Source organism: Nycticebus coucang, chromosome 9 (genome assembly GCF_027406575.1).
Source record: "Nycticebus coucang isolate mNycCou1 chromosome 9, mNycCou1.pri, whole genome shotgun sequence".
Taxonomy (NCBI): domain Eukaryota; kingdom Metazoa; phylum Chordata; class Mammalia; order Primates; family Lorisidae; genus Nycticebus; species Nycticebus coucang.
Genome location: NC_069788.1, coordinates 93,210,128 through 93,222,381, shown reverse-complemented (window position 1 = coordinate 93,222,381; position 12,254 = coordinate 93,210,128). Strand labels below are relative to the sequence as shown.

General features: G+C 45.1%; 1 protein-coding gene across 6 annotated transcripts in view; it reads left to right on the top strand.

The window, feature by feature from the left end:
• DGLUCY (D-glutamate cyclase) overlaps positions 1-12,254 on the top strand; it is a 130,315-nt gene that overhangs the window by 52,217 nt on the left and 65,844 nt on the right. For all 6 annotated transcript variants that reach the window (XM_053602329.1, XM_053602330.1, XM_053602328.1 and 3 more), the window contains one exon: positions 7,429-7,561. In XM_053602329.1, the coding sequence (XP_053458304.1) occupies positions 7,456-7,561 (106 nt within the window). In that variant the 5' untranslated portion in view covers positions 7,429-7,455. The remainder of the gene's footprint in view (positions 1-7,428; positions 7,562-12,254) is intronic.

The window sequence follows — 12,254 nt, the reverse complement described above, 5'->3', positions numbered from 1 at the left end:
CCTAGTAGAAAATGGTATTTAGAATCCAAGATCTGGGCACTTGATGTACTCAGTCCTATTGGAGGATTGCTGCTTCCAGACAGAGCTAGAGAATATGTTTCCTACAAACACATACACACACACACACATTTATATAGTTTTTAATTCATTTTGTATATTGAGGATATAATCCTCAACCATAGGGTTTATTCTAGTTTTCTTCCATAGCTGTAACTCCCTTATCCAACAGTGACACACATGGGTTCTCTTGGCCTTAATATAATTATGTATTTGATCGATCACAAGTATACACCTTCTCCCATTTCGACCTCCACCTCCTTTCCGCATAGCTGCCCTCCTCACTCCCTTGGACTCTCTCTGTCAACTCCAGGTCATTCCAGGCCAACATCCCCCAATACATGGACATGCTCCTCGCCCCACATGGACTCTGCCACCCTGCTTTGGGCCACCATGGCTTCCTACCCTCCCCACCATGGACTCCTGTCTTACTCTGCCCCATCTCATGACTTTAGGAGGAATTGTTTAGGAAGAGGAAAGAGAAGAGACCATTTGCTTCATTTGAAAATATTTGTTTTGTTAACAATCATCTCCTTGTTGGGAGCATGTATATTTGATCTATTAAATAATCAAGTACTAATAATGACTGCCAGTGTTTCCCCAATCTTTTGTCTCTGTTATTATAATAAAAAAAATTTAATAAAATGTTGCTACAGCTAGGATGCTCCTTCCTTATAGCAGCATTTATTTTGCAGAAGTGCAGTTGTATTTAGGCTACCACCAGCAACTCCCTTGGCAAACACTGAGCAACTCCCACCACAGAAATTAATGAGTGGAGACAAGGTCTGCACACCTACTCGTTTTGTTCTTCCATTATCATGTTGTGGGACTCTGGGGAAATGATCCAGGAGACATCTACAGAAACCAAAAATGGAACTTTGTAACACTGCAAATTGTTTATTTTTGTAAATTATATTATCTTCTTGACTACTCAGTGAGCTTTATGGAAGTTGTTTCTTCTGTTATTTTTTGTACCCCAAAGGTCCTAAGTACAACCCTACATAAATATAAAGTCCTCCCTGTGCCTGAGCTGTGATGGCTTTATTGGGTAAGACAGGAAAGAAAGCAGGAGTTGCAGAGTCTGGGGATGCTTGGGGCTCTTTATCTTCCTTGGCATCCATGCGCCACAAATTTCTCCTTCAGACACTTAACTTCCCTCAGCTTCTGAGCCATGTGATTTCCCTCCTCCTTCCCTCTCTCCCTCCCTGGCTGCTCCATCTCAGACACCTTTGTGCAGGCCACTTGCTCTGCCCGTCCCCCGATAGCGAACATTTACTGGGTTGCCTTCATGTGCCAGGCGCTGTTGTGGGTGCTGCAGATGCAGCAGTGAGGAGAACAGAGAAAAGGCCTCCTCTTCATGGAAATGCAAGGAGACAAGGAACATCTTCCCTGTGTGTGCACACGTGTGTGTGCATGTGTGTGTGCTGCCTTGTATCACAGGAACAACCCTGGCTGCCCCCAGAGTGTGCTGAGCATTGTCTGGTCTTGCAGGGCACATGAAGGGGAGGCAGCCTTTCCCTTGCAAGGTTCTTTTTTCCTGGAGGAGACTTTCTACATGCTTCTGAGTCTGGCCTGGGCTCCCCTGTCTTCTGCCAACCTCTCACTTTGGCTGTCCAGTCGGCTGTCCCCACCTGCAGCCTGAATGACCTTTATAAGAGGCAAATCTCACAAGTCACTCTGCTGCTGAAAACCTTTGATGACTGCCCATTGCTCTGGAATAAATCTAAATTCCTTGACCTGCAGGAGACTCCCCATGAGCTGGCCTCTGCTCCTTCCACCCCCAACCTGGTGTCATAGGCTTTAGCAGTGTGGAAAGCCGCGTCCCTCCACATGCCTCTCTGCTGGTGCTCACACTGTCCCCTGGACCTCAAGGGCCTTTCTCCTCCCCACCTTTTGCTAATCTAACTCCTACTCTCCTTTTAGATCCAGCCCCTTCGCCTCTGTCCCCAGTCCCTGTGGCCCAGGAGTGCTAGGCATGTGATGTTATAGTTAACTATTTTTTCTGTCTTTCCCCAGGAGACAGACACAATGGTAATGATGTGTTTAAAGTCTATCTCCTGGGAGGGTAAACCCCTGTGAGCATGGGCTGTCTTAGACACCACTGTATCTGCAGCTCACTGGGCAAAGAGGAACACACGCGGACATCACTCAATTAGAGCTAACAGTGACCAGGCTGGGAAGTGTCCTAAGAACCTTATGGGTGTTCACTAATTTAACCCGGTGGTACTGAGCTATTGTGCGATACACATTTCGTTTCCGTTTCCTGGCATGTAACTTCTAAAATCATTGGAATCTCCAAAGTGATATGTGTCTTTTGGTGTGCTGGTGAGATGACAGGTGCTGGCAGCCCTTAGATAGTTTCAGGATGGGGCTGGTCACCAGAAAGACCAAGGCAGGATTGAAAGATTGGGTCTTTCAGCACCTCCCACCTCTGAGTTGATCACCTATGACCAAGGATGCAGTCGATCGTGCCTCGGCAATGAAGCCTCCATAAAATCCACAAAGGGCTGTGTTTGGACAACTGACCATGTGGAGGTTCCTGGAGGGTGGTGACGTACCTGGCAGGGCAGGGTTGACTTACCTGGGCTGACACCCCTTCCCCCATACTGCACCCTACAGATCTCCTCATCTGTGCCTTTTTGTTTTCTCTTCTGCTATTTTTTTTTCTTTTCTTTCTTTCTTTTTTTTTTTTTAATACAGTCTCACTCTGTCACCCAGGCTAGAGTGCTGTGGCATCATAGCTCACAGCAACCTCAACTTCTTGGGCTCAAGCAATCCTCTTGTCTCATCCTCCCTAGAAGTTTGGACTACAGGCACCTACCATAGCGCTGAGCAAGCTTTTCTATTTTTAGTACAGATGAGGTTTCCCTCTTGCTCAAGCGGGTCTGGAACTCCTGAGCTCAAGCAATCCACCTGCTTTGGCCTCCCGGCACGCTAGGATTTACAAGCATGAGCCAACACACCCGGGCAAATCTGTGTCCTTTGTCATATACTTTATAATAAACTGGTCAATGTGTTTCCCTGAATTCTGTGAGTCACTCTAGCAAATTAATAAAACCTGAGTAAGGAGTCTGTGGGATTCCTGATTCATAGCTGGTCTATCGTAAGTTCAGGCCACAGCCTCCATCAGGAGTGGGGGGCAGTCTGCCGCAACTGAGCCCTCACCCTGTGGGAGCTGACACTGTTTCCAACTAGGTAGTATCAGAGCTGAATTGGAGGACACTCTTGCGGCGTCTCTGCAGAACGGATTGATTGCTGCTGGGGAGAAGTCCCTACAAACTTCTCAGGGACCACAGGCCACAGAAGTCTTCTGTGTGACTAAGTGAGAGTACAGGAGAAACTGAGCTTGGTTTTTCCCCTATGTGTTCAGAGGTATATGTCATATTTGTTTATTTACTTTTTAAATTTTGAGACAGAATCTCACTCTGTCTTCCTGGGGTAGAGTGCCATGGCATCATAGCTCACAGCAACCTCAAACTCCTGGACTCAAATGATCCTCTTACCTCAGTCTCCTAAGTAGTTAGGACTACAGACATCTGGCCCGAAGTCTGTCTAGTTTTTCTATTTTTAGTAGAGATGGGGTCTCACTTTTGCTCAGACAGTTCTGGAACTCCTGAGCTCAAGCAATCCACCTGCCTTGGCCTCCCAGCATGCTAGGATTAGAGGCATGAACCACTGCACCTGGCCAGAGATAGATGTTATTATTAGTCTCATTTTACAGATGAGAAAATGGGCCTTGAGAGGTTACTGATTGCCTCCTAAGTGTAGAGCCAGATGTGGGATGCAGACAGTCTGTCCCAGTTCTACTCCTTACCATGATGCCTGCTGAAGGGGAAGGGTAATGGGGAGTGGACTGTGTGGACACGAATCCATTTTGTGGTTGGTGAATGTGCACAGTGGGCCCCAAACACCCACTCCATTTCAGAGCACACACTGAGGTCACCTCTTCGCCTGCTTCCTCAGTGCCCTCAGCACCCCAGTAATTAGCACAGAAGAGAAGAGGGGCAGTCTGTGTCCTCCCTGAGAAGTAAGTGGGGTTACCTCAGAGCTTTGGCCTGAGCAGGTGGGAGGAGGCCTGGCTCCTTAGGGGGATAACCTCTGTCTCCCTCTCCTCTGCACACTCAGTGAGCCCCGCACTGTGGGGCTGGGATCCCAACTAACTACCTTCTCAAATGAAAGAAAAAACCCGTAAGCGACTGAAATCCTCAGAACTGTAACAAATGACTCTACTTTGTGGTAACATTTTGTTTCTTTAAACAGGGCCTAATTGTACCTTCACAATGGCCACCCATATATGGCCATAGTTGCTATCATTTGTGATGTGTGGGCATTCTCTGGTTGATATACTGAAGCCTTTTTTTTTTTTTTTTTTTTGTGGGAGCCAATTCATGCTCTTTTTGACTCTTGCCTTCAAAGGGGACGACTGCTTATGGTAGGAGTCCTCAACCTTCTTTCCCTTCCAGCATGCATGGTGGGCAACATTTGGGTGCCTGGCAAACTCCCAGTGCACATTTCAGGGCAGGGTTTCTGGCTACACTCATTTATCTCCAGGCTAGGAAAGCAACCTAGAATCCACTTACATTTACATTAAAACAATAGATAAACAGAGGAAAGGAAAGGCAAACACCCCTCAGACTTTGGTCTTATGCTATAATTTATTTGCAAAACAGCACCCAGCTTGTACCTGTTACCTTATAAAATAGTAATAGGTGGGGATGCAGGCTACCAAGTACTGTGGGGTCTCTCATTTCAGAGGGTTCGAGTAAACTCTTCTCTTCACATATGAAATGATAAACTCTGATATCTGCAGGTATCAGAAGGGTCTGGCCACTGTTCCCCATGTGCTTATGAAATGGTTCTCTCTTCAGTCTTTGCTGAGTGCCAGTCAGAAGTGTTAAGTCCTTTGCGGTGATCCCAGGGGATCACAGACATCCAGGCCCTTAGCCCAGCTGCTCAGCCAAGGATTCAGGTCTCCCAGGCCCAGGCAGGGTCTCTTGGTCCAGCAGCCAAGCTTGGGGTTGACCTGCCAAAGCAGCTGCTTTAACCCTCAGAATCCTCCATTAGGGGTGTGGAATCCAACCTCACCTGACCCCTCCTGGCACCCCCAGCCCAGCCCAGCAGGACTAACTGTTCTCTCCTCTGTGTCCCTGTGGCACTTTGTTCCTGCAGCTCTTAAGGCAGCTCTTAATACATCTCTCCCCTTTCCAAGGCAATATTCTTTGTGTTGTATTTGTTAGAGATTTTATGTAATCTCACATTCTTCATTAAAATCTCCCTGGGGTTTACATGATTTTCTGTCTATGACATTAGAGTTGAAAACATAAATTGGTGGTTTGGAGTCCCATTTGGGTCTTTAGGTTGAAAGAGCTATGGAAACTCAGGCCTGTCCAGAACCCTCACCATGGAGACTGTCCTTGAATCATGCTGTTACCCATTCTGCAGTCAACTAGGCATTCAACCAATGCTCACTGAACTCCCGCTTCTGTGCCACTGCACTAGGCACTGGGTGTATCTGGATAAATAGAACATGGGCTATGCCTTAGAGGCCAACACAAGGTGCCTATCTAGCCCTAGATTTTGCTGACATATTAAAAACCTCTTTTTCTAGAATTTAGGAAGTCAACTTATAGAACTCCTTTCTGAGTGTAATTTCCTAGAGTTTTGAGACCACCTCTCTTTTAGAATGATGTTTTTAAGCTTTTAATTATGATTTAAAACACACACACACACACACACACACATTCAGCCAGGCTGAGGCATGCACCTGTAGTCCCTGAAAGGTGTAAGCAAAGGTGTAAAAGAGATGTTCAGACCAGGTTTATTGAAAGAGACACCTGGGCAGTGCAAAGAGGTTTCTGTGCTCAGGTGCCGTTAGAGATCTCTTTCATATGGGGCCCTGGTGGGCAAATTCCACAGCTTGCCTGGAGGGCTTTGGTAAGTTAGGGTCCTTTGGCACACACTTCAGGGGTGGGGCTAACTAGGTCCTCTGTGTCCTTTGTCTTAGGAGGAAAGAAAGAGGAGGCCGGGGAGAGAATGAAGAGGAAGAGGGGGAAAGAGTTCACAGCTAGTCACATTGGGCCTCCCCAACATTTCTGACTCTTGTTAAAAGAAGTGATGGGGACAACAGTCAGTCTCCTGAAATTGTTTCTGGCTGAACAGGGTCATAGTTGTCCTCAGAGGGATGAGTCAGGTATTGGTAGGGCTGCACAGGTTTGGGGTACATTGGGAGAAGGTTTGGGGAGTAGCAGAAATTGGATGGCAACTGCGGCTGATACTTTTCTTACCCTGTCTTGAATAAATGAGGACAGGAATTGGATGACACAAAGGGCAATGGTAATAATGGGAGGATTGCAGTGAGGGGGCCCAAGAGGGGTAAGATCCAGTGTCCCCATGGGCTGTTAAACCAGGATCCCTCATTCTGAGATCACAGGTGGTTAGCTTGTTCTCGGAGCTGGGTAATGCTCTCTTGGACCAGACCAGACTTAGTGTAGAAACAGCAGGTCTCCTGTTAAAAAAAGTGTAAAGGCCCCTTTCTCCTGCCATGATTATTAAATCTAAGCCTCTAAGAGGGTTGGGAGAGTAACTAGAAAATAATAAAAGCATGAGCAAGATAATTTTATCTCCTAGAGAACTGAGAAACCATGGAATATATGAAGGAGGATTGAATTTTATTTTTTATTTTAATGATGGGGATAAGAGAGAGAAACAGAGGTCTTTTAAATCTAGGAAGACTAGAGGACTTGGCCCTGATGGTATTTATTAGAATTAATTTACTTACTTGTGTTAGAGAATAAGTTACTTAAGGCCTTCATGTGTGATGAAGTTGAACCCAATTTCAAGTCAGACATGTGAGTCAGTTGAAAGCTATTTGCATGGGTCTATGGGTATGGAGGATGTTGATTTAGGGGACCACTCGTTCCAGAAGGTGAATTCAATTGTAAGTGTTTTTGATATGCGCTATGTTCTTAGATGCCTATGGAAGAAGTCTAAGATGTGTCTCTGCCTTGGAAGCACTGCGCAGAGAAAGGAGCTCAGAGTCAAGTAAAGTATTAGCCACTGTGATTCCAGGCCAAGAAGTCTTCTAGGGTATGAGCATGTAGGCTGCTTCAGAGGCAGAAGATCCTGAGAGGGTTCTGAGGAATGGAAAGACCTTTGGGGAGTGGAGAAGGACATTCCAGGCCAGGGAAGGGCAGAAGCAAAGGTCAAAAGGGTTTGGAATTTCTCATTAGAAACTGAGATGGGAACAGGGAAGAACTTGCTCCAACCACCACCCACCACAGGGCAGGCCCAGGAGGTGGTGTCTGATGTTGCATCTTCTACCTGCAGGGAGGATATACTCTCTACTTTGTTCCCCTATTTCCCCTCACCCAGATTCTCTGCAGCCCTTTCAAGGATTACATGATGACTTTTGCCCTCTACCTGAGGTCCTGCCTTCCCTCTGCCAGAAGGTGTATGATTCTACAAAAGAGATCAAACATCAGAAACACATCCAGCATGCCTGGGGGTAAGTGCTGCTACATGTTTTTTTAAAAATTCCTGGAAATACCAGCTGTGTAGGGCCTAGAAATTCGTGAGATTTCAGGCTTCCACCTGGGAAATAGAAAGTAAGAGCAGAATACTATTAGCTCAGGTCACCATTTAACTGTCCAGAAGGAACTGGCACCTTGGACTTGAAGTACAAGTGTGAAATCTCACCAGATGGGTCCAGCACCACCCAGTTCTGTCTGGTCACCTCAGTTCCATAAGAAGAACTGAACAACCACCAATGAGCTCAGATGGTAAAAAATATTTCCATCCTGGGAAAAGCATTCCCAGGTTGCTTTTCCTGGGCAAACACTCCATTTTAATCTGATTTTGATATAGACCAAATTCTCCCTACCATTGGCTGGCCTTATTCTCTGGGTAGCACCCATCTCCCCACTGTTACCAGGAGTGACACATAAGGCTCTGAAGGGCCTTGTAAGAGAAAATAGTTATTAAATATGTTATTGACCTAGTCCAAGGAAAAGCTCACATTAAAAATGATTTTCCTGGGGGAAGGGGTAATGAGGGAGGGGCCAAGAGAGGGGTTGGGGTGCTCTCACCGAATGGGCATGGGGTTGGGGGTGTTTGGCATACGTTTGTATGGGACATAACCACAATAGGGACTCTACCTAACAAAATCAAATATTTTGACCTGGTTGTTTATACCCTCACATTAACCCAAAATAAATTTACTTTTGAAAAAAAAAAGAAGAAGAAAGAATGAATGATGAAGATCAAGTCTGAGGATTGCCTATAGGGATTCAATTTAGAATGTTTAGGGGATTTTTAAATTGTTTTAAAAATTGCCTGGAGGTGCGGGAGAAAGGAAAGGAAAGAAGAAAGAGAAGGGAAAGAGATAAGACAATCAGAGGCAGTGTGAGGTGGGGGCTTGGCTTCTGCAAAGCTGCGGGACACCAGGGCTCAGGCCCTGATGCACACTTCTCAGCTTTGATGCCAAACTTGGTTGTGATCATCTACAGCCTTGTGCGTTTAACTGATGTGTATCTATACCAGATAACCAAGAACTTTACTTCCTCTAGTCTGTTACCCGCTGATGGTGTCATTTAGTGTCTCTTTCTTCCTCCTTTTCCATTTAATAATTGAATTTAGGCCAAAATTCACTTTTTCTTACCCCTAGAAGTTTGTGACCAGGGTTTTTGTACCAGCTTATCCTGTGAGTTTTTCAGAGTTTCTTAAATGCCATCAATTTATACTGAAAAAAAAAATTTTTTTTTTTTTTTTTTTTGCAGTTTTTGGCCATGGCCGGGTTTGAACCCACCACCTCTAGTATATGAGGGCAGTGCCCTACTCCTTTGAGCCACAGGCACCACCCTACACTGAAAAATCTTTTTATGTTGACTTATAGTCAGGCTGGGTGAATTCAGTAGTGCTTCTGAAATAAAATTCCCATCAACACCCATGATCCATAAGTGCCCACTGGGTACCAGCACTGGATGCTGTAAAAGTAAAACACACTGGCAGGCCAGCTCGTGCACTTTCATTGTTTTATCTCTATTTATATGAAGCTTTTCTCCTTTAAAGCACCCAGGGATCTAATTACATGGTCATAGCCAAGGACTTAAGTATAATAGATCCAATAATTTGTTATTAAGTACATGAATATTCTAACCACTTGCATAGATCAGAAGTGCCATGGAGGATGAAGGTAGAGCCAGTGAAAATGAACCCAGCAAATTACAGACATCTCCAGAAACTACACTTGAATAATCATAGCCTTAATAAAATATTTCATGCTTCAAAAATTAAAAAAAAAAACAAACCAGATTTTTTTGGTAGTGATAGAAGTGCCAACAGGAAAAACCAGCAGCACTGTTTAAAGTGCTAGAGCAAGACAGTTTTCCTTCAGTTTACTGACATGCTGCCCTCCGTTGTTAGGTGTATTTATAGACTAACAGAGTTATCTATTGTTACATAACAAAGCATCCCAAAACTTAGTGGTTTAAAATCACAGTTCTTGACACAATTCTGCAATTGAGGCTGGGCTTAGTGTTTCTTCTATTCCATGTGGTGTCTGCTGGGGCTAGACCATCCAAGATGGCTTCTTCCTAACATGTCTGGTGTCCACTGGGGTGGCTGGAGCAGCTGATGCTAGCAAAGCATTTCTTTCTCTCTATGAATCCTCTCCAGCAGTGGTAGCCACATATCTTTACATGGTAGCTCAGGACTCCAAGGGAGATTATTTCAAGATGGTAAGCCTTAATGCACAAACACATATCAGACCCCTGCTTGCTTTACTTGTTAACGATGTGGTGCAGGGCAAATCACTTGGCCAAAGCCAGAGTCAAGGGGGAAGGGGCTACAATGGGATGTGAATACCGGGAAGCACAAGAAACATATATATATTACCTGGGAGGCTGAGGCAAGAGAATCACTTAAGCCCAAGAGTTTGAGGTTGCTATGAGCTATAATGCCATGACACTCTACTGAGGATGACAAAGTAAGACACTATCTCAAAACAGATAAACAAACAAAAAATATATCTATATATTTCACATATATACATACATACATACATACATATATATACATGTATATATCGAGAGACAGAGAGAGAGAGAGAGCGTGCACCACCAACGTAATAGTCTGTCATAACATGTTACACACAGTCAGCAAACACAAGCTTAGCTCCAGGTTGATAACTGCTTGCTAGGATATCAGGGAGGCAATAAAGAGAGCAGCCAGAGAGCCTAGGGTCAGACAGCCATGGTGTCAGTCCCAGCTTTATTTCTTTCTGGTGATGGGGCTATGTAAACTGTGTGACCTCTGTAAGCTTCATCTGTAAAATGAAAGTAACAGAATCTTCCCTCTGGAGCAGTCCGGAGTGGCACCTGATCTAGCGCAGGTCAAGTGCTCAGTCCACGTGACCTGCTGTTGTGGAATGCCTTAAGGAGAGAAGTACACTTTACCCAACAGCTGGAAAACTGTGGTTCAAACTCTCTTCTGAGGCTTTAAATCAGATTAGGAATGATAAAGGGCAATTTTTTTCTCTTGTCACTATATTTTTTTAAATTAATTTATTTTGGGGCCGAGTGTGGTGGATCACACCTATAATCCTAGCACTTTGGGAGGCCAAGGTGGGTGGATTGCTTGAACTCAGGAGTTGGAGATCAACCTGAGGAAAAATGAGACCCTGTCTCTAAAAAAAAAACAAAATAGACAGGCATTATGGCAGGCACCTGTAGTCCCGGCTACTTGGGAGGCTAAGGCAAGAGAATCACTTAAGCCCAAGAATTGGAGGTTGCTCTGAGCTATAATGCCATGACACTCTACTAAGGATGACAAAGTAAGATTCTATCTCAAAAAAAAAATTAATTTTGGGATAAAAGAGCTCAGAATCATTCAATCTCTTTGAAGAGAAGTGTCATCCCCTTAGGCGGAGCTCAAAGGAGATGCACAGATCACATCAGACCATAAAGTATCCTCACCAAAAAAGTGAGGCCTCTGTGTTCCACCGTTTTCTCAAAAAAGGAACTATGGGGGTTTCTAGTCTGTGACCTGTTACTATTGGGGACAACTTGGGGACTTTTCTATTTATCTGTAGCAGTGGAGATAAACAAAACCAAACATAGTGCCCTGTGATGTACGTTTAATTATAAAGAAAACAAAGCAGTTTTGTGTGCATAATACCACCCTGATTTATTATATTAAAAATTTAATTTGTTGGGGCGGCGCCTGTGGCTCAGTGAGTAGGGCGCCGGACCCATATACCGAGGGTGGCGGGTTCAAACCCGGCCCCAGCCAAACTGCAACAAAAAAATAGCCGGGCGTTGTGGCAGGCGCCTGTGGTCCCAGCTACTCGGGAGGCTGAGGCAGGAGAATCGCCTGGGCCCTGGAGTTGGAGGTTGCTGTGAGCTGTGTGACGCCATGGCACTCTACCAAGGGCGATAAGGTGAGACTCTGTCTCTACAAAAAAAAAAAAAATTTAATTTGTTCTCACAAACAGGCCTTGGAGCTAAGAAGTGGGTGGGTAGGGAAGGGGAGGCCTCTAAGCCAGCTGTATTCCCTTCCTCCTTGTTCCAGGTCATTTTTGGAGCTGTGCTGAGCTTGCTTGAGACTTGTGTCAGTTTCCTTGGGCTTTTAGCAGCTGAGCGGGTGGGTATATGGGTGGGAGAGAGAGGTCCAGTGTGTCCTCATTTGGAAAATCTGCTGGTAGCACTGGCAGGCACTCTACCACTGGAGATAATGAGTTCCAGGCTCTGCCAGTTAGAGTAGGAGCTGGACTTCTCCCAGCAGATGGTTGCCTCTGCTTCACTCCACAGTCCTAGAGGAAGAAGATGTTTAGGTGGGGGTACACCCATCCTGGGGAGGAGGCCCAAAAGATGCAGTTCAGTGATGAAGTGAGAGGATGCGGGGGTCACCTGTCCCTGGTTTAAATCTTGGCTATGCTGTGCACCAGTTGTGTGACCCTGGGAAAATCATTTCATCTCTCTGAGCCTAATTTTCCTTATTTATAAAATATAGATGATCACTAATGCAAATTACATAGCACAAAGAGCCTGGCATATAAGAAGAGCTCAGTAATTATTGCAGGAGAGAAAAGCCTACATGTGATGGAATAAATCTGGCAGTTAGGAGATTGTCCCCTGGGTTATTTCTCCAATAGAGCATAATGATGGTTTTCTTTCGATGGTCTTAATTTCAGAATATTGAGA